Genomic DNA, 22,076 nt, shown 5'->3' on the forward strand with positions numbered 1-22,076 from the left:
AAAAGTCATACAAAACACAAAAGGCAGGAGAAAAGTAACAAAATAAAAATAGATCTACATGTCTAGATCAAATCAAAGAAGAGACAACCGAGAAGGATTACCGGACGTGGAGAAAGAGAGATGTCATTGTGCTGAAGGAGAAGGAGGAGGTGGTCGGAAAAGACTTTGTTGACGAATGTTTTTAGTATGGTGAACGACAGACTTTGTGCGGGTTAAAGTCAGAGAGACTTAGGGTTTGCTAAAATTGCATTCCTAAACAATACTGGAGAAAAGCTCCGGTCCAAGGGTCCCTTGCTGCCTTGGCAGCACCCTTTCTTTATAGACTCCCAACCTTCCGAAGGAAGGTTTAAGGTGTGGTTGTGGACAACCCCAGAGTCATGAAAGACGTGGCATACTTTGATCCATGCAAAGAGGAGTAAATATGTATAGGTTTGGCATATCAATGCTCAATCAATATTACTGAAGTCCAACCAAACAAAGTGACACAATCCGATCCCGATGTCCCGAGAGTAAATATCTATAGGTTTGGCATATCAATGCTCAATCAATATTACTGAAGTCCAACCAAACAAAGTGACACAACCCGATCCTGATGTCCTCGGGACATCGGGATAGTCACGTGCTAGCTAACACCTGAGGGTGATGCAAGTCATTTAGAAATGCATGAAAACGAGGAATAAATAAGACTTATGAATTTAATGGTAATTAATATGCATTTATGAAACGTGTTCAAAGTATAAAACCAACTAGAATACTAAAAAAAAAAAGAATATAAAATTGAACAAACAAAGGGATGGGTCCTACACCAAGAGAACTCAAAGATGTCGATGCGGAAGTGCCTTGACGCCGGAATTGTACGTCTCGATTTTAAGTCCTAAAGGGGACGCAAAACAAATATGAGTGGACCAAGTTGATATACATATATATATATATAAATAAAACAGTTAGCAGCATACTAATCCCCAAAGTTTTATAAAATCTCAATAGCATAATATATAATAGGTTTTTCCGAAAACCATAGCATGCCATAAAACATTACAAAATGTATCTCGTATATATTGTGCTAACTAGTGGTATCAGTATCAATATCAGTATCTCTCTTCTGCACAGAACAATGCCCTCCACATGCTCGCCCGAAGGCAATATAAGTATCACCTTCCACGTGCACAGAACAATGCCCTACACACGTCCGCCTGAAGGCAATATATATAGTGACCACTAGATACGCATAAAACCATTGAACATAGTGTTTCCACAACATAGGTACATATATCCAAAAGCATCTTCATAGTATAAAGTCATTCATCATCTATACTATAAAGAAGTGTTATAAAAACATGTTCTAAATCGTGTATCGTCATCCATCAGATACCCTACAAAAACATGATTTTGATAGAAAATAAGGTATTTCAAAGTAAGCTCAGTATAGCATGATAATCAATTTCACATAAAACGTAATCATTAAATCATGTTTTTCATGTATGCGTTTCTACTATAAAACATGTATTTTAGAAGGGGTCCACTCACCGTGCACCATTGATGCAAAGCCTTACCAAATGGGAAACAACGGAATCATCGCTATTAATTGCAACTAAGCACATAAAGAGTACAATTAACAAAGCTATACTCAAACGAATAAATTTAAAGAAATGGACGTTATAAACGGGTTCAGGACGTCGAAATTAGCTTAGGAGGGATCCCGGACGAAATCCAAAAAAAGTCAACGGTCAACGGATCAGGGTCAAACCGGGTCAAAGGGTTTGGGTTGGACCGGGTTGGGCCTATAGGGTTTTAGGGTTTCTAAATGGGCTGGGCATTGAAGCCTGGCCCAATTGTTTTAGGTTTCAAAACAATAAAATAAAAACAAAATTTAAATAAATAAAAAGGGTTTTGGGCTTTGGGTTTTAAGGATTTGGGCTTAAAAGCCCGGTTTGAAAACTGGGTTGGGTCTTAAAGTCTGGGCTTGGGTTAAGGGGTTGGACCTTGGGTTAATGGGTACCCATTTCTAGGCCAAGATTTTGGTCGGTTTCTGGGCAAACTTCAAACGCCCATAACTTCTTCATTACTCAACCAAATCGAGTGATTCAAATAGTAAAGTTGTAGTACTCGACGAGAGGAAGAGAATGGTACCTTACACGACGGCTAACTCGCCGTGATTTGGCTGGAAAATGCCTCGAAAGAGGCGGTGCTCGCCGGAAAATTTGGAAAAGCTACTCCGAGCTATTTTCTGCAATTCAAACGTATGCACAACTTAAAATAAGCTTTGATCTAACCCTAAAACACATCCCAGGGGTTTTTAGAAGCTTACCAACGTTGGAAAATCACGAAATTCGTCGGGGAAGACGATGAACAGTACCCGCTGAGAGAGAGAGAAGGGTTTAGGGTGTTCTTCCTTTGTTTTTTAGAACACAAGGGTGATGGTGATGGTGATGGTGATGGTGTTTTGTTGTTGTTGTTGTGTGGTTTGATGGTGAGGGAGATCAGGGTTTGTAGAGAGGAAGGACACGAGTGAGAGGGAGAGAGAGAGAGAAAAAATAATGATCTGAGAGAGTCTTGGAGAAAGAGAGAAGAGAGAAAGACAGATAGAGGAGAGTTTTTTTTGGGGGGGGGGGTGGTGGGTGCTGCCATGTGGCATCGTGTGAGTGGAGAGGGAATCTCCAATTGAGATCCGGGTTGGGTGAGGTTTAGAGGTCCAAAGAGCACATTTTTATAAAAACTATAAGGGCACAATTGAAATTACCAGGACATTTGGGGGTGGGGTTTCACACAAAGGCTGCTACGATCTTCTTCTCCAAATGACATGTTTCACTTTCCTGTACTTAGTTAAACCGTTCCACGTGGGAAAGTTACATGTAGGGGTAGGTACCGTAATTGACTCTAAGCAAAAATTGCTATGAAGTTCTGAATTTTATATTTTTCTGTTTGTACCTTCTACTTAAGATGCGAATGACTTGGTTAAGAGGTTGAATTTTTATAACTACATCAATACTCAAGCATTACATTGTGCGTATAACTGTGAATATCCTAAGTTAATGATTGATGTAATTCTTAATTGCTCACGTGTGTGCATATAATCGAATCTATAAAAATTCTTCAATATGACTACACAAACATATGAGTGTTTCAAATGAATTTGAATTTACCAACTATCTACATTGACATGATACAATGTGCTTAAAATTTTACTATTATTTAAAGAGTCTAATAGTAGTAGTTGTATAGCTGGAGTTAGTTAGACAAGGGCAGTGTGTAATTAGTTGTAAATGTTATGGTCATTTTTACTCTTGTATTGGTGTCTATATATATTGTTGTAAATGTATTATTTAGGGCACAATGAAATAAGAAGATATTTTTCTACTTCTCTGAGTTCCTTACAAGCTAAGTTTCTACATGGTATCAATCGCCACCGCCTCCCGGCCTTGGTGAATCTTCGATCTTCACGGCTCCGTGTTCACTTCGATCTCTGGTGAATTTTTCTTGGTGATTCTTCGCTCTCTTGTGTCTCTCTGTATTCTGTTTGGTTGGATCTTGCTATTGTCTTCAAGCATGGCGTCCGATTCGTCGTCTTCTCCCTCTCTTTCAAACCCTAATTTGGTGCCTAGTTATACCTCTCTGACGATTCAAAACATTGGGAGTATGGTTCCTCTCAAGCTTAAGAGCTCGAATTATCTTCCATGGCATGCGCTCTTTGCTCCCATTCTCCGTCGTTACAAGCTTCTTGGTGTTATTGATGGATCTAAGCCCTGTCCATCTCCCTTGCTTTCTGATCGCTCACCCAATCCGTTATTTGAACAGTGGTATGAAAAAGATCAGAATCTTTTGATTTGGTTAAATTCTACACTCTCGGAGGAGATCATTCCTTTTACAGTTGGGGTTTTTTCTTCTCGAGATCTTTGGGTTAAATTGGAGCAACGTTTTGGAGGAATTTCAGATGCTCATGTTCATCAACTTCGCTCTCGTCTTCAGTCTCTTCAGAAAGGCTCTCACTCAATATCTGAGTATCTGCAACAAATCAAGGCAATTTCTGATTCTTTAACTGCCGCCGGTGCTGGTGTGTCCGATCGTGACCTCATTGCTGCTACACTTCATGGCTTACCAGAGGAATTTGACTCGTTTGTTGATTCTATCACTCTTCAGCTTTCATCTACTACTCTGGATGAACTGCATGGTCTTCTTCTTACCAAAGAGTTGTCAATGGCTCGTCGCAAGAAATATGTTGCTACTGAACCCTTTCAAGCGTATGCTGCTCAGAATCAACCACCCTTACTTCCCACACCCCATTCCTCTCAGGCTTATGCTGCTCACAATCAACCAATGCAAAATTCTTTTCGGTACAACTCTAATCGCGGTCGGAATACCAATCGTTTTCCCAACAACAGAGGCAATCGTAACTATCAGGGCAATCGGGGCAATCCTTCTAATTCTGGATTCAATAGGTATCACAATCAAGGCTTTCGTTCTCAGGGTTCCTCTCATTCTCGTACTCCTTGTCAAATCTGTGGATCCACAAGCCATGAAGCCATTAACTGCTATGATCGCATGAATCCGGACATCTTTGGGAAAGTTCCTCCTACCAAACTTGCTGCCATGTACACTCAGTATGCATCCAAACCATCCCCCTCTTGGATTCTTGATTCTGGCGCTACCTCTCACATCACTCATGATATCTCCAACATTACTTCTCCTACTCCTTATACTGGTGATGATAAGGTCTATATCGGCGATGGCAAAGGTTTGTCCATTCATCATACTGGCAGCACATCCTTAAATACTGATCATGCTTCTTTCAAATTGAACAATGTTTTACATGTTCCGCAAATGAAGCACAATTTACTCTCTGCATATCAATTTCTCAAAGATAATTCATGTTCTTTGACTTTGAATTCCAATGGCTCCGTTATTAAGGATCGTTCTACGGGGAAGATGCTTTTGCGGGGACTGGTTAGAAATGGTTTCTATCATCTTCAAGGTATTCCTGCTTCTTTCTCTCCATCTTCCTTGCCATCTCGTGCTTTGGTCTGTACTAAAGCCTCTGTGAATATTTGGCACAGTCGCTTGGGGCACCCATCTTCCTCCATCTTCAGGAGAGTTCTATCTACCAATAAGCTTGCTTTGCAAGGGAAGCACTCTGTTGATTTTTTCTGCTCTGACTGTGCAGTTGCTAAGAATCACAAGCTTCCGTTTTCCTCATCTACTTCATTTTCAACTACTAGTTTAAGCTTTGCTACATTGTGATGTTTGGGGCCCAGCTCCGGTTGTTTCTGTTTGTGGTTACAAGTACTACCTTCTCATTGTGGATGATCATAGCAAATATACTTGGTTCTTTCCTTTAAAGGCCAAATCTGATGTATATTCCACTTTTGTTGTGTTCAAAAACTATGTTGAAACTTCTGTTGGCAATAAAATCAAATGTTTGAGATCTGACTCAGGGGGTGAATTTACTAGCAATCAATTTAAATCTTTTCTTCAAGCTCATGGTATATCTCATCAGCTCAGTTTTCCCCACACGCCTGAGCAAAATGGTTGTGTTGAAAGAAAGCACCGTCATTTAGTTGAGACAGCTCGGACTTTATTGGTAGCATCCAAAGTTCCTCATTTGTATTGGGTTGAAGCCTTCTCTACTACCATTTATCTTATCAATCGACTGCCTATTTCTAGTTTGCATAGTTCTCCATGGGAAATTTTATTCAAGTTTTTTCCAGACTACTCCAAGTTAAAGGTTTTTGGTTGCTTCTGTTATCCTTGGTTAAAGCCCTATGTTTCCTCCAAGTTGGAAGGCAAGAGTAAAGAATGTGTCTTTCTGGGATATAGTTTGCAGCACAAGGGATATAGGTGTCTTGCTCTTGATACTCAGCGAATATATATCTCTCGCCATGTGCAATTCAACGAGACACATTTTCCCTTTCATCATCTTTCTTCTGTGTCTGCTCCACCACCAACTCCTTCTTCCTCTGCCATTATTGATTTGCACTTCTCCATTCCTCAGCCATCTCTAGACTTCTCTTCCTCTTCCAGTTCATCTCTTCCACCATCTGTGCCTTCCTCCATTGCACCTGTTTCTTCTCCCTTCCCATTGTCCAACCTTGCGTCTATTCTTGAGCCATCTTCAGATGCTATTAACGCCCATCCTATGCTCACTAGATCTAAGGCTGGTATTTTCAAACCAAAGGCTTATTCTGCAACTAAACATCCATTACCTCTGGCTGTCGATTTTGTTCCTTCTACATACTTACAAGCTTCCAAATATGAACACTGGAGACAGGCTATGCAGAAAGAGTTTAATGCTCTTCAACTCACTGGTACTTGGCACTTGGTTCCTCCCTCTCCATCTCAGAATATTGTGGGTTTTAAATGGGTGTTCAGGATTAAGAGGAAACCTGATGGCACGGTCGATCGGTATAAAGCTCGTCTAGTAGCTAAAGGATTTCATCAGCAAGAGGGTGTTGATTATCAAGATACCTTTAGTCCAGTGGCCAAGCCGGTTACCATTCGAATTTTATTAACTCTGGCTGTTCAATTTGACTGGTTTCTCAATCAGTTGGACATTAGCAATGCCTTTTTACATGGGGAACTCAAGGAAGATGTCTTTATGAGTCAACCACCTGGTTTTCTTGATTCTAATCTTCCTCATCATGTGTGTAAACTACAAAAATCTCTGTACGGATTAAAACAAGCTCCCCGAGCTTGGTTTGATAAACTGTTTCAAGCCCTGCACACATTTGGTTTCACACAATCCTCTTCTGATGCTTCTCTGTTTGTTCTGCAAGCATCAGTTCCAGTTTTTGTTTTGGTCTATGTAGATGACATTCTTGTGACTGGTCCTAATACCAATCTTTGTCAGCAATTTATTCAAAAGCTCAGTCAAGTGTTTCCTGTTAAAGATCTTGGCCCTCTTCATTATTTCTTGGGTTTAGAGGTTCATCGCACTTCTGAAGGTCTTTTCATGCATCAGGGCAAATATCTCCTCGATCTTCTTCACAAGACTAATATGGCAGGTGCCAAACCTTGTGTTACTCCTCTTGGTACTTCAAAACTTGATCACAGTGGTCCTTTCCTCTCTAATCCCACAAAATATAGGTCTATCGTGGGTGGCTTACAGTATCTCACCTAGACAAGACCTGATCTCTCCTTTCCTGTCAATCAAGTTTGTCAATTCATGCATGCTCCCAGGGAACAACATATGCAGGCTGCAAAACGTATTCTTCGGTTTCTCAAAGGTACCCTTACACAAGGTATCTGGTTTAAAAAGGGTTCTTTAGATCTCACTGCCTATTCTGATGCTGATTGGGCTGGTTGTACTTATGATCGGCGATCTACCAGTGGGTTTTGTGTTTTTCTGGGTGCGAATTTAATTAGTTGGGCTGCTAAAAAGCAACCAACTGTTGCCCGATCCTCAACAGAGGCTGAATACCGTTCTTTAGCTCATACTGCAGCTGAACTTACTTGGATCTGCAAGGTGTTTTCTGATATTCATCTCTCTCTGTCTAAAGTTCCTGTAATTTGGTGTGATAATATTTCTGCAATCTCTCTTGCTTCCAATCCTGTTTTCCATGCTCGGACAAAGCATGTTGAGGTAGATTATCATTATATTCGGGAGCTTGTCTTGGCTCGGTTGGTTAAAGTTCTCTATGTTTGTAGCCATGATCAACTTGCTAACTTACACACCAAGTCTCTATCCAAGCACCGATTCTGTTTTCTTCGGTCCAAGCTTCCTCTTGGCACCTTTCATGCACCAAGTCTCAGCTTGAGGGGGTGTAAAGAGTCTAATAGTAGTAGTTGTATAGCTGGAGTTAGTTAGACAAGGGTAGTGTGTAATTAGTTGTAAATGTTAGGGTCATTTTTACTCTTGTATTGGTGTCTATATATATTGTTGTAAATGTATTATTTAGGGCACAATGAAATAAGAAGATATTTTTCTACTTCTCTGAGTTCCTTACAAGCTAAGTTTCTACACTATTGATCAATATGAATATCATTAAAATAACTAATGAAGCTCATAGCTATCCATGCGTGTATGAGAAACTATAATTAAAATAAAGTATTTGACGTATGTACTCAATTAGAATATTTAATTAAGGTATTTTCAATTGATCCTCAATTAACGAATATAGTATACATGGCAAAATAGTTTGTTCTACAATTGTTTTTCAATGATAGATAATTTTATTTCACTATTCGTTTTTCCTTTCTTGATGTGGGTTTTTTAAAGTTCCTTTAGATTATGTTTGAGCAAGAGGGATTTTCAAACTTTAAGGGATAGATGAAATGTTAGTGAGAAATGGAACTGTTTATGTTACGAAGGCATGTATGAGATGAGAAATTTGCAAATAACTATGCTTATGGAGTGCATATCTAATTGTTTTTGATATTTTTGTTCTATTTCTTATATTAATTGCGATGAAAAAAATTTGATACATAAAAGTTTGAAAATCATGATATTTCTAGATAGTAAAGTGAAATTACCCTAAATTTATTGTTTGGTTCTATTTGACCCTTTTTTTTCCACAGCAATAGTCAAATTTTATTGGAAACACCAACCACTTACTACGGTGATAATGAATTTGTTCCACGTAAGTTTTTCTTTTGTAGTTGAAAGTTTTATGTTGTTGTCTTAAATATATAAACAGGCATCAACTCATGTAGATCCTCTTTGCAGTGCAGCTCGCAATGAACGAACCTTGGGTTAACAAACACGCATGGAATCCTTTTGTAACATGTATACTATGTGCTTTGCACACGTGTTTCTACTGAACGGGCAAACTTCACCGAGATAACAATCACGAGAGAATACTATTCATCAAAATTCAAAACATATAAGAATTGAAGGAGCAGTAGTGACAAAACGAAGATAGAGATTTGTATGAATGGAGACATCCTCAAACAATAAAGTTACAATTAAAAATCTAAAAATTTTACAAAACAAACACTTATATATTAATCTATAAAGTTTTTCATACAAAATACTTAGAATCATTGTTGGCGAAGTCAGTAATTGGTACTAAGAGAAATGCTAAAGAGATTCTCTCAAAGTGGGACTTTTCATAGACTTTCCGTCACCTCATGTTTTTGGTACAATGTTTAATAATGTTAGTATGGGGATTGTGCTAAAAACATGAGGTGACGGAAAGTTCATAGAGATGTCTACTTTTGGAAGAGTCTCCTTAGCATTTCCCTTGATACCAATTAACATATAGGTTTAATTTTTATTTTAATTAGGGTTGGTCATTGAGATGCAAAATTGTACAATTTTGCTGCACCCAAAAAAATTTAGAATGGGGGCATCCATCCCTTCTAGGCCTATAGTGGCTCCGTCCCTGAGTCATGAGGTGAAAATTTTATATACGGCTCTGTTTCTACATGTTTTGGCTACATTTCGGCTCCAAAGCGGGTCATCACCTGCTCAACTGTGTGCAAAGAATAGAGTTTGAAAATCTGCCACATTTTCTGCTCGTCATAGTTGTAACCCGACTTGAGGAGTAAATTGGGGAAGGTGAAGTTATAATTCGATTGTCATTCACTCACATGCAGGTAAGGTGGAGCCAATCCAGCCACACACATGATGTACCCTTTTGTAGGTTGATCAGTATGGTAAAATGCTTGCAAAATATTAGCTACATTATCCTATTAAATTTTGAAAAGTATCACGTTCAAAACTAGATCATTACACACCTCAATCACGACGTTAACAGTTTATTCTTAAACTTATGTTATCATAGGCTATTGGGAACTTCATCTTGCACTTGAGTGTTGCTTTGAATTTGAGAGAACACTTCATCATGATTTCCAAATGAAACCATACCTAAGAAATTAGGCGCAACTTCACCTTCACCTTTACTCCTGGCCATTGACCTGGATTTATAGGTTTAGTTTCATCCAAGGACAACATTCAAGCTTCTTTTTCATGAAGTCCAATTTTAGATAAAACCTAAGTTGTACTAGATGTCTATGGCATAAGATATAATTTATGTTGAAATAACGAATTTGAACCTCCACGTGATAGTCACGCGAGTTTGTTTAATGAAGACTAAATTGGAAGTTTGAGTTTGGACCCCAGTTGCTAATAGCCCTCATCACGATGATTTAATTAACAACTTTTTCACCACGAGAGTGACATTGAAAGTGAAGTGTCATCACAAGAACCACGAAAAAAATTGGCCTAATTTTAAATATATTTTGTCTTTAACGTTAATTGTATAAATTAATAGAAAAGATAATTCACATTAAATTAAAAAATAAAAAAAAAGTTGGGGGTAGAATAATAAAAGATGGATTGAATTAAATTTCTCTTTACCCTATAGCTGAGCTCCACCAGAAACCCTACGCTGAGCCCCTCTTTGCCTTGAGCCTCAACCAACCAGGTAAATTTCCCACCATCGGTTTACTTGCGAATTCCTCTGCTATTATTTTCTTTGCTTGTAATCAGTATGGGTTGGATCAATAGGATGATGCATTTTGGGATTATATTTCTTTCTCTGATCGTTTGATTGTATTATTTTTCTGGGACTCACAACTCCTTTTTCTTAAATGGAGGCGGGGTAATGGCAATGGCTGCTTCCCTTCGTTGTATGCTTCGAAAGACTCTGAATATTAATGAGAAAAGTATTCAGGGTATCAACAGAACTTTTGGGAGCATAGCTGTTACTAATGTTGATGCAACTTCTAGCGACAACAAAGACCACAATAATGTCCAAGCACAAGCAGACGTTCTGTTTAATTCACTGCCTCGTGAGCCTACGACAGGTACAGTTTCCCGAACTGGTTACCGCACTGGCCCTGGGGCCGATCGTATACTCGGAAAAGGGAGGCAACGCATTCTCAAACCTGGACGCAAGAAGGAAACGAGGTATGGACGTGAACCGTCTGATAAACGGTTTGGTCTCAGACCATGTGACCGCCGAGTTGGCTATCACCACGGACACACTCTACCTGGAGAAGGTCTCTTTACCCATGGCGTCCCCTACGAAGTAAGAATATCATTTCTCATTAATTATATAATCAGGATTTCTACATTAAGGATTATTCAGGCAAAAATTTGGCTAAGTTTGTAACTGTTAGCAGTTTGATTATCCACATTTCCTGTTCAGATTTTATTTAATGAACTGTGTTCTTCTGCCATATTAGGGCACCAAATCTACGCAATTAACCACGAGTCTCTATATGTGTCTTCTTATGCGTTCAGGGTTGCCCCAAATGTAGTACACTGAAATGGGAAGAAGTTGACCGTAAGAAAATGGGATTGCCGATACTATTTGCTGCTACAAGGTGGAAGGCTGGGCGTTGTCATCGGTGTGGTGCTGCTACTCCTGCCACTGCTGCTGCTAGAAGAAGAAACAAGGGCAAGGAGGATGTGACGCTGGAAGAACTTATATCATTTGCAACGTACTACGCAGAAAAATATTGTCAAACATATGCGGATCCTGCTGATAATGCCAGGGCAGTGGAACAGGAAGTGCGATGGGCAGTGGGTCCATTGTAAAGTGGATTGCACCATTGTAGAGAGGCTGGCGAGCTTTAACAAAATGAAGAAACCGCAACCGCAAAATGAATGGACAGCAGTTTGAAAGATTTCTAGCTATTTGCCATTAATTAACGGACTGCATTTTTACAACGTTTTTTGTGTGTTTGGAACGGTAGAAATGTTTAATTACTTTTATGGTATGCTATGGGAATGATTAATCATCAGTTTTACTCTCTCTCTCTCTCTCTCTCTCTGTCTCTCCCTCCATCCTTGTATTAGTATACTGCAGCCACAACCCAGGTACTTCCATAATCCTGGGCCGTGAATTCACGATGGAGACCAAGTCGATCTCAGACCACAAAGGCCCCCTCCAACCTGAAAAGGCGTCGTGTTTGCGCATCACATCTTTTCTATCAAGTTTGTCAATTGTTCATGCATCATCATCTTTTCCATATGGTTTTTATGCTTCTTTGGTCTGAATTTCCATGTTCTCATGGCCTCATATGCTACTTCAGCTTCTCTCCTCCATTATCTGAATAAAAATGTGGTGACTTTAGAAGGGTAGACGATATCAATGTATTGGCTTTTGTTAGGGGTAAGAGGTTGGTAGGGGTGCATATGCATAATTGTTTTTCGTCACTGTGATAAAGCGTTATCTGCATGTATTGGCTTTTGTTAGAGAGAAAAAAAATTGCTATACCTAGAGTTTGGTTGTATTCTAGCGTTGTACTAATGGTTTTTTGATCTCCATTTCATTAATGAGGTAATGGTTTCAAAATCTCATTGAACTAAAGAGACACTTGGATTTCATGCTAACCACATGTATTTACTCACATGCGAAATCATTTGGATTACATTTATTAACAGATGAAAATGAAAATTACGCGACACTTACTATATGAAATTTAATACCAAAAGGTCAAGAAGTAGATTAATTGAGGAATAATTGATCTCCTCCTTGCTCTGTCTTCTTTAAAAAGCAATAAAGTGTAAAGTTATATAATTACTAAATTAAAAATTAAAAAAATATATAAAAGAAAATCGGTCTATTTACATCAATAATGTTAGACCAACTTCAATGGTGGGCTAAAAGCCCCTCCAAAATTTCCCTCCAAACTCACTCCAACCCAAGGGGAAATTTTGGGCTAAATGCTAAACCAATGCCAAATTCCCCTAAAAATTTAGCCCAGAAATCGGAGTAGACTCCACCCAATATTTATCGGAATTTAAATTTTTTTAGATTAAAATGTTTATGAAATTAATTTACGATGGTCTACATATTTATTTTTTTTAAAAAAAATTAATTTAACAAAAAAAATAGCCTAAGTTCATTCTTTAATAATCCCAAACTAAAATTTTGGCTAGAACGGTTGAAGCAGAAAAACTATTTCTGGGCTAAAAGCTAAATTTTCCGGACTAAAAAATTTGGCTTTTGGCTCAACCATTGGATATGGTCTTAGAGATACAAACTTATTACAACTATATATAGCAATTTCTTATTTAGTACAAATAAATAAGTTTCAAAGTGATGACATAAGACATAAAATTAATGAAACGTCACCACATTAATTAGCATTTAAAATCAATTTGCACATTTAAGCGCATACTGAGGCTAGTTATAAAAAAGATTACTTTGTTCTTTTGACTCAGGTGGAAATATTCCTATCCTATTGAGATTTGACTAGAAAACCTAGAAGGATTAGGATGAAGTGGTAAGTGGCAACTTATGAAGTTCTAAGGACAATGGTTTTATCGTCATTTTGTCCCTAAAAAAATTCAAAATTCAAAAATAATAAAAAAAAACCCAAAAAATCAGAAATTGGTTAAAATAGGATATTTGTTGTCACTCCCTTCCTACTTATAACTAAAGAGACCACATTCGGACGCATCAATTCATTCAATCTTCTCAAAGTTTGCAGCTTTTGAGCAAGAACCCTCCTTCCTTTCCCAATCCCTCGATTTCCCAGATCTGCAATTTCTCCATTGTTTCACTCCGGGCAACCTAAACCTTTCAATCTTCAACTCTCCCGATCTGAAAGAAAAGAGGTAATTTTTTGGTCAATTTTTGTTTTAGATGTTGATCGATCGTGGGTTTTGTGGGAAATTCGTTATTGTTGGTGTTTTTGTGATCTGATTGTGTAAATCGTATCGGGTTTTCGGTTGTATATGAATTGCAAGTTTTGATTTTTCATAGTACCAGATTGACTTTTTAGTGTTAAAATGTGGTTTTTCGTTAGAGTGAACAGTGATTTTCGTTAAAACTCCCTAATTATAAACTGTATCGTCGTCCGAATAGCTAGCTCTTGTACGAATTTTTTGTGCCCTTTTCGTAGGTTTTCGTTGAAATAGCTCAGTCCTGTGCTTTTGTTTTTGGCAGTTTTGTTGGGTTGATTGGATTTGATGGATACCAATAAGTGGAGGCCTTCTCAAGTTGGAGAGGCCGCCATGGATGCCGGCGATTGGAGGAGTCAGCTGCAGGCTGATTCAAGGGAAAGAATTATCAACAAGATGTAAGTGTTTTTCTTTGTCCATTTTATTTGGTTTCAAGCGGTAGTCTAATTTAGCGTAATCTAATCTAAACTATGGCGAGAGGGGTTCGAACTTAAAACATATTTTAGTGGATTGTAACTGATGTTGGTTTTATTGCATGTATAGAATGGATACATTGAAGAGGCATCTTCCCTTCTCCGGACAAGATGGATTGCAGGAACTCAGCAAAATTGCTGTAAGGTTTGAGGAAAAGATTTATACTGCAGCCACAAGCCAGGTGCTTCCATAATTCCGGAGTTCTTATTTCTTATGGTGTATGAAATGTTTGCGTACTGAAATACTTACCTATCTATTACATATATGAATTCTTAAAATAATGTTGTGTATGTTTGAACTTTCTTCATATTTTGGATAGAACTGTATTCTAAGTTTAGCTTGGATTTTATTTTTATTTTTGTAGTCGGATTATCTACGGAAAATTTCTCTGAAGATGCTCACAATGGAGACCAAGTCTCAGAATTCAACGGGCAATCCTTTACAATCTAACTCTGCTGGTAACAGCAACAGGCCCCCTGATCCAGGTAAAAACAACTATTGAAAACTGCCCTTTTCTCTCCCGGCTAGCTTTCTTCTTGGTGGTTAATTTATTGCGAGAAACGTTCTTTCTTTTTCTTAATTATTCTTGCATTTCTTAACTGAGATGATTCGTTCTTGACATCTTTATTCGCTCGTATTTAATGGGTCAAATGATCAGTACAAATGACATTTATTGTATTCTTGTTTTGACGCTTGTTTATGTGGTGTTTATTCTTGCTATTTTACTTGAATAGGGTCTTTTGGTATGCAACCCCAAGTCCCCAATCAAGGTATGCAATCCGAAGTCCCCAATCATGGGCAATCATTCTCTATGCCGTTGCCAGCTAATCAATCTCAAGGACGCCAACCACTTTTATCACAGAACATTCAGAATAACATTCCGCCTGCTGGAGTTCAAAGTTCGTCTGGCTTATCATCCGCACTACCTCCTTCTTCCGGTTTAACCCAGACTCCTATCCCAAGTATTGTTGGACAGAACCCAAACATGCAAAATACGTCCGGAAGTTCACAGAATTCATTAGGGAATTCCATGGGCCAGGGGGTACCCTCCAATGTCTTTGCTAATTCTCAAAGGCAAATGCCAGGAAGGCAACAGGTAGTTCCCCAGCAGCAGCAGCTGCAGCAATCCCAGAATTCCCAGCAGTATATGTACCATCAGCATCCGCTTTTGAAGCCAAAATATCAGCAGGGAAATATGCCACAACTTGTGCAACAGCAACAGCAGCAGAACCTTTTACAACCAACTAAGTTGCAGTCTTCCCAGCAATCTGTTATGCCAACATCATCTGTTATGCAGCCTTCGGTGCAATCATCTCTCTCGAGTCTTCAGCAGAATCAAAAATCTGCTAGGCAACAGTCATCACAACCCATGCTTCAGCAGCATTCACAGCCAGTTCTCAGGCAGCAACAGCAGCCTCAACAGGCTGCTGTTCATCAACAGCAAACACCAATGGCACAACAGCCAATATTACCCCCGCAACAGCAGCAGCCGCCGCTTATGGTGCAACAGCCAACTGCTTCAAACTTGTCCCAGAATCAGATGATTGGACAACAAAATAATGTCGGGGATATGCAGCAGCAGCAACAACAGAGGTTACTAAACCAGCAGAATAATCTTTTAAACCTGCAGCAACAGCAACAGCAGCAGCAGCAGCAGCTGTTAATGGCTCAGCAAAGCAGCCTTTCTAATATCCATCAGCAACAATTGGGCCCGCAGAGTAATGTTACTGGGTTACAGCAACAGCAGCAAAGCAATCTTTCAAATTTGCATCAGCAACAGTTGGGCTCTCAGAGTAATGGTACTGGATTACAGCAACAGCAGCACCTTGGAACTCAAAGTGGTAATTCTAGTATGCAACCAAATCAGCACTCTGTACACTTGTTGCAACAATCCAAGGTTCAGGTGCAGCAGCAACAACATCAGAATGCATCTAACATGTTACCGACTCAAGGACAGCAGTCACAACCGCAAGCATCACAGCAACAAATGATGTCACAGATTCAATCACAGCCTGCACAGATGCAACAAATGAGTTTGCGAGAGCAGTCAAATCCACTGCAACGAGATGTGCAGCAAAGGCTTCAAGCATCAGGTCAGATATCAGGAACCATGCTTCAAGCTCAAAACGTAATGGATCAGCAAAAGCAGTTATATCAATCTCAGAGACCCGTTCCTGAGACATCATCGAGTACGATTTTTGCACTCATGCACTTTCCTGATTTTATGCATGTGCTTTCATGATATCTGGATTATCATAGGTGCACATTTTGGACGGAATCTTATTTTATTCTTATTTTACTTTTGTATTATGTGTCATTTGGGTCTGTTATTATAGTTAATACTGTCATTTTTATGTCATTAATCTGATTTTGTTATGAAAATGGTCTTTATTATATGTTTTTATGGGGGCACACATTTTTTGGATGACTTTGGTAAATATATTATTTTGTTGTGGTTGCCCGATGTAGGTGTCTAGACTCTCTATGGAAGTAGTCTAATTTTGGAAATTTGTCTTTACCATATATGACTTCTTGTAGTAAAATGTAACATGGCTGTGCATTGGACTTCGTCAATAGAAATTTTTATGCCTGGCTATCTTGCCAATTAGGCGTGTCCCATCTTCCCACCACATGTTCATTGTCACCATCACTTTTAAACAGATGCATCATACCTCTCTATCAAACATGCGGATTTCTGTTCTTTTCCAGTACTTCAGCATCTAACCATCATGGAATGGAGAACCAGAGTCCTATGCAAATATCTGGTCACATTAAACTATAGTGCTAAAGCAAGCCTCGGTCTTTCTTGATTTCTTGCTTTTCTTTTTAGAGGTTGATATGTGTAGTGGTAGTGGACATAAAATTTTGTGATTTATATTTGGTAATTGGATTTATATAAAAGGAACAGAGTTAGTCTTGTATGTTGCAGCACAGGGGAGGGAAGATAAAAAGCTAAATCCCAAACTGCAAGAAAAATAAATTCAAAGTTAGTCTTGTATTCTGAATATCCATAGGCTGAATTAGGGTTGAGTAATAGAGATTGACGTGGTTATATAATCTAAAAGTAAAATCCCACAAGGAAATGAAATAATTATAGCAAATAATAATCCACAAGGATAAGGAAATAGTTATTAAACCCGACTAAGAGAATAAATAGCCTAGTTACGAGTTTTGCGCCTACGCCTCAAATTAGGTATACGGACCACCTTAGTTACCATAAGTTTACCTTTCACCTCTTGTGCTTCATGTTTACAATCAGAGTTCTTTCGAGTGATTTACTGGTGAAAGCTGAAGCTTCTGTTGCCTTTGATTTTAGTTTTTGTATCTGTCTTTTCATGAGCTATGGTAATAGAGACGCTGTTCTGACCTAATGTTATCCCATTTCCTCTCGATAACTCCACAATTACTTTTAAACAAAGAAATAGAAACCTTTGAAGTCTTCCCATAAAAAAGTAATTGCCCTCATAAGCAGAAAGTGGAAGCAAAATTGCACCTGAAGTGTTTCATACCTTTGGGTTTTTACTTTTTCCTTTGGGTTTTTACTTTTTATTCTTCAGTTTTGCTTCTATTGGTTTATAGATAAAGAGCTTTCGGTCCTGTTTACTAAATGTCGTTGCCCATGGATTTATTTTCCCCAATCTAGAGCATGCATGGTCCTTTTCCACTGGCTCATGAAGCTTCTTGTTTGTTCTTAGATTGCTTATGATGTATGGAATCATATTTATATTTTGTTTTACAAAAAATACATTTCAACTGTTTGGGAAGGATAATTTTCCAAATCAATGTTCTGCATGCAATGCTTTTTTTTTTTCTTTCTCATTTTTAACCCTCGTGTTCAAATTTCATTTTATGTGCAAACATTGACATATATCTCTCTATATTTTGTAGCTTCTCTAGATTCCTCAGCTCAGACTGGACATGCAAATGGGGGTGATTGGCAAGAGGAGGTCTATCAAAAAGTAAAATGTCCTGACTTCTTGTCCATTTGATGGCTTTCACATATAACATCTAAATATAAAAATACAAATTATTTGGCGTGGGGGTGGGAATAGAGCTACTGGAAAATAATTATGCTAATGCCAAAATTGCCTTGAATGGGGATTTTGAAGAATTACCTGCTAGTTAAGATTCCTTGTGGGGCAGCTTTGTTAAGCTACCATCTGTTGGAAGTTAATTAAAACTTGCTTCATTAGATACAAGCATATATGAATTCATGCTGTCTGAATTCATGCTTGCATGCACGGGCTCATTTCCATTGGCATTGATGTTATGATGGTGTCGGCAAGCATGTAGCTGCAGCAAAGTTCTTTCTAATCATCTTTGTATTTATAACTTTCATTTGCAGATCAAAGTCATGAAGGAAAAGTACTTACCTGAACTAAGTGAAATGTATCAGAAAATTGCTACTAAACTTCAGCAGGTATGTAATCAATTCATTTTTTTCTTCTCTCATAATTTGTTGCTTGAACTTTTAGCAATAAGCAGGGCTTTCCCTGCTAGGTTATTGTGGTGCTGCTCTTTGATAGATTCTACCTTGATCTCCCTTTTAATTATTGTACCCATGTAGACCGCCTACATGGGATTGTTACCTCACCAATAATGCTAATAAGATTTTGCAACAATGTTGTTACTCCTTAAATTGCCATTCTTTTGCTTACTGACGTCTGTTCTTTCTGTTTGCCAGCACGATTCTCTTCCACAACAACCAAAGTCAGAGCAGCTTGAGAAGCTAAAAATGTTCAAAACCATGTTAGAGCGCCTCATATCAATCTTACAGGTTTCCAAGAGTAACATTTCACCTGGTTTGAAAGACAAGTTGGGTTTATATGAGAAGCAGATAGTAAATTTTATTAATACAAATAGACCGAGGAAGCAAGGTCCTCCTCTGCAACAAGGGCAGCTCACCCCACCTCATTTGCACTCCATGCAGCAGCCGCAGTCTCAAATTCCTCAAGTGCAGTCTCATGAAAATCAAATGAACCTGCAGTTGCAAACAATGAATTTACGAGGTTCTGTGCCAACAATGCAGCAGAACAATATGACAAGTTTGCAGCAAAATTCAATGTCTTTGATATCTGGGGTTTCAACAGCACTGCAGAACATGATGAATTCATTGCAGCTGAGTACAAATTTGGATTCAGGACAGGGAAATGCACTGAACTCTTTGCAGCAAGTTCCAGTGGGATCTATCCAACAAACACCTGTCAGTGCTCCCCAGCTAGCTAACATGAATGGTTTGTCATCACAGAGTGGGGTTAGTATGCTTCAGCCAAATATTAACTCCCTTCAGTCAAATTCTGGTATGCTTCAACACCAGCAATTAAAACAGCAGGAACAGCAAATGCTTCAGAATCAACTGAAGCAGCAGTATCAACAGCGAATGCAGCAGCAACTGATACAGAAGCAGCTGCAACAGCAACAGCGGCAGCAGCAACTGCAGCAACAGTTGCAGCAAGCAAAGCAGCAGCTTCCGGCGCAGATGGAGGCGAACCAACACCAAATGCCACAGCTTCATCAAATGAATGATGCAGATGACTTGAAGATGAGACAGGGGATGGGTGTTAAGCCAGGGGTTTTTCAGCAACATATGTCCTCAGGCCAGCGTGCTTATCCTCATCAGCAGTTGAAATCAGGATCTCCATTTCCTATTCCTTCATCATACCAACTCCTTCAGGCTGCATCTCCTCAAATTTCGCAACATTCTTCTCCCCAAGTTGACCACAAGAATCTACTGACTCACCCGAAAGCTGGAACACCATTGCAAACTGCCTGTTCACCTTTTGTCATCCCATCTCCTTCAACTCCCATGGCTCCATCCCCCATGCCATGGGATTCTGAGAAACCTTCCTCACTACCAAATGCTGGGAATATCGGACATCAACAAGCTGCTGGGGTGGGAGCACCAGTCCAGTCTTTTGCAATTGGCAGCCCTGGGATATCGGCATCTCCTTTGCTTGCTGAATTTAGTGTACCAGATGGTAGTCATGTTAATGCTTTGTCAACTATTTCTGGCAAGTCGAGTGTTACTGAGCAGCCTCTTGAACGCTTGATTAAGGCGGTTAGTAAAGTGGTTCTTATTACATATTTCTCTTTTTTTTTTGAGTGCTGTAATGATGTTTCAGTACTTACCATCTAAGTTGGTCTTTTCCTTCCCTCACTTGTGCTTAAATTAAATTTCTGTATTTTGAACTTGCAGGAGAAATCGATGTCACCTAATGCTTTGAGTGCATCTGTCAGTGACATTGACTCAGATGCATTGAGTGCATCTGTTTGCTGCTGTGAGGTGGAAGGGTGGGCGTTGTCATCATTGTGGTGCTGCTACTCCCGCCGCTGCTGCTGCTAGAAGAAGAAACAAGGGCAAGAAGGATGTGACGTTGCCGATAATTAATTAAAAAGACTGCATTTTTATGACGTTGTTTATGTGTTTGGAACAGTAGAAATGTTTATTTACTTTTATTGTATGACTATGGGAATGATTTATCATCAGTTTTACTTTTATATGGTTGAATTAGGCGAGATTTTTCAGTGTGATCGTCACGCGAGGTAGTACACCATGTGTTTATATATAAATGGTGGGATGTGTGTTAAAATGTTAATAATTTAAAAATTAAAATTTTCCACCACTTACATAAAAAAACACATGGTGTATCATCTGTGTTTCCGTCACAATTAAAAATTTCTCTTGATTTAGGAGAGATTTTTCAGTATAACCGTCACGCAAGGTAGTACATTATGTGTTTTTATATAAATGGTGGGATATGTGTGTTAAAAGGTTAATAACTTAAAAATTAAAATTTTCCATCACTTACATAAAAAAAATAAACAGTATATTATTCGTGTTCGCGTCACAACTAAAAATTTCTCGTGAATTAGGGGAGCTCTTGTATTATTATACTGCAGCCACAGCCCAGGTACTTCCATAATCCTGGGCCGTGAACTCACAATGGAGACCAAGTCTCAGACCACAAAGGTCCCCTCCAACCTGAAAAGGCGTCGTGGTCCACATTCGCTGCAAATTCGATCTTTTTCGTATGATCTTTTCTATCAAGTTTGTCAATTGTTCCTGATGCATCATCATCTTTTCCGTACGGTTTTTATGCTCCCTTGGTCTGAATTTCCATGTTCTCATGGCCTCATATGCTACTTCAGCTTCTCTCCTCCATTCTCTGAATAAAAATGTGATGACTTTAGAAGGGTAGAGGATATCAACGTATTGGCTTTTGTTAGGGGTGAGGAGGTTGGTTAGGGTGCATAGACATAATTGATTTTCGTCACTGTGATAAAACGTCATCCGCATGTATTGGCTTTTGTTAGAGAGAAAAAAAATTGCTATACCTAGAGTTTGGTTGTATTCTACCATTGTACTAATGGTTTTTTGATCTCCATTTCATTGGAGGAGGTAATGGTTTCAAAATCTTGCAGGACAAGAGGTTGTTATATTGAACTAAAGAGACATTTAGATTTCATGCTAACCACATGTATTTACTCACATGCGAAATTATTTGGATTCTTCCATTTTTTAACACATGAAAATGAAAGTTACGCGACGCTTACTATATGCAATTTAATACCAAAAATGTCAAGAAGTAGATTAATTGAGGAATAATGAAGTGTAGATTAATTGAGGAATAATTGATTTCCTCCTTGTTCTGTCTTTTTTGAAAAGCAATAAAGTGTAAAGTTACATAACTAATCAATTTAAAATTAAAAAATATATAAGAAAATGAATCTTTTTACATCAATAATGTTTGAGACACAAACTTATTAGACCAACTATATATAGCAATTTCTTATTTAATACAAATAAATAAGTTTCAAAGTGATGATATAAGACATAAAACTAATGAAAAACTGACACATTAATTGGCGTTTAAAAGTCAATTCGCTCATTTGAGCTCGTACCGAGAAGCTAATTATAAAAAAGATTACTTTGTACTTTTGACTTAATCGGAAATATTCCTATCCTATTGAGATTTGACACGAAAGCCTAGAAGGATTAGGATAAAGTGACAAGTGGCAACGTACAAAATCC

The 22,076-nt window shown here is 38.5% G+C and overlaps 3 protein-coding genes and 1 long non-coding RNA gene across 5 annotated transcripts in view; 3 read left to right on the forward strand and 1 right to left on the reverse strand.

Annotated features, from left to right (window-relative positions):
- Nucleotides 1-131, reverse strand: part of LOC148698275 (uncharacterized) — a 4,912-nt gene extending 4,781 nt beyond the window's left edge. The window contains exon 1 of the long non-coding RNA XR_015961057.1: nucleotides 1-131. This exon is cut by the window's left edge and continues 87 nt beyond it. This is a non-coding gene — a long non-coding RNA (uncharacterized LOC148698275).
- LOC137715606 (DEAD-box ATP-dependent RNA helicase 20-like) overlaps nucleotides 1-291 on the forward strand; it is an 8,715-nt gene extending 8,424 nt beyond the window's left edge. Inside the window, exon 6 of the mRNA XM_088691710.1 lies at nucleotides 1-291. This exon is cut by the window's left edge and continues 1,056 nt beyond it. The gene's annotated coding sequence lies outside the window, so the exon portion shown is untranslated.
- Nucleotides 292-10,311: 10,020 nt separating this feature from the next.
- LOC137714112 (uncharacterized) lies at nucleotides 10,312-11,688 on the forward strand. Its single transcript, XM_068453399.2, has 3 exons — nucleotides 10,312-10,358; nucleotides 10,531-10,964; nucleotides 11,180-11,688. The coding sequence occupies exons 2-3, from the start codon at nucleotides 10,539-10,541 to the stop codon at nucleotides 11,474-11,476; spliced, it is 723 nt and encodes a 240-aa protein (XP_068309500.1). The 5' UTR covers nucleotides 10,312-10,358; nucleotides 10,531-10,538; the 3' UTR covers nucleotides 11,477-11,688.
- A 1,556-nt stretch (nucleotides 11,689-13,244) lies between these two features.
- LOC137715461 (mediator of RNA polymerase II transcription subunit 15a) lies at nucleotides 13,245-20,542 on the forward strand. 2 transcript variants are annotated; one of them, XM_068454804.2, is made up of 9 exons: nucleotides 13,245-13,504; nucleotides 13,836-13,968; nucleotides 14,114-14,225; nucleotides 14,409-14,529; nucleotides 14,779-16,233; nucleotides 17,942-18,003; nucleotides 18,390-18,464; nucleotides 18,729-20,102; nucleotides 20,241-20,542. In XM_068454804.2, exons 2-9 carry the CDS (start codon nucleotides 13,859-13,861, stop codon nucleotides 20,385-20,387), a joined length of 3,456 nt encoding a protein of 1,151 aa, XP_068310905.2. In that variant the 5' UTR covers nucleotides 13,245-13,504; nucleotides 13,836-13,858; the 3' UTR covers nucleotides 20,388-20,542. The 2 variants fall into 2 exon arrangements, with proteins under 2 accessions (XP_068310905.2, XP_068310904.2); XM_068454803.2 differs by having other exon boundaries at nucleotides 13,285-13,504; nucleotides 17,933-18,003.
- The last annotated feature ends 1,534 nt before the right edge of the window (nucleotides 20,543-22,076 follow it).

The sequence above is a fragment of the Pyrus communis genome, chromosome 3 (assembly GCF_041283825.1).
Source record: "Pyrus communis isolate YQ-2024b chromosome 3, ASM4128382v1, whole genome shotgun sequence".
NCBI lineage: Eukaryota > Viridiplantae > Streptophyta > Magnoliopsida > Rosales > Rosaceae > Pyrus > Pyrus communis.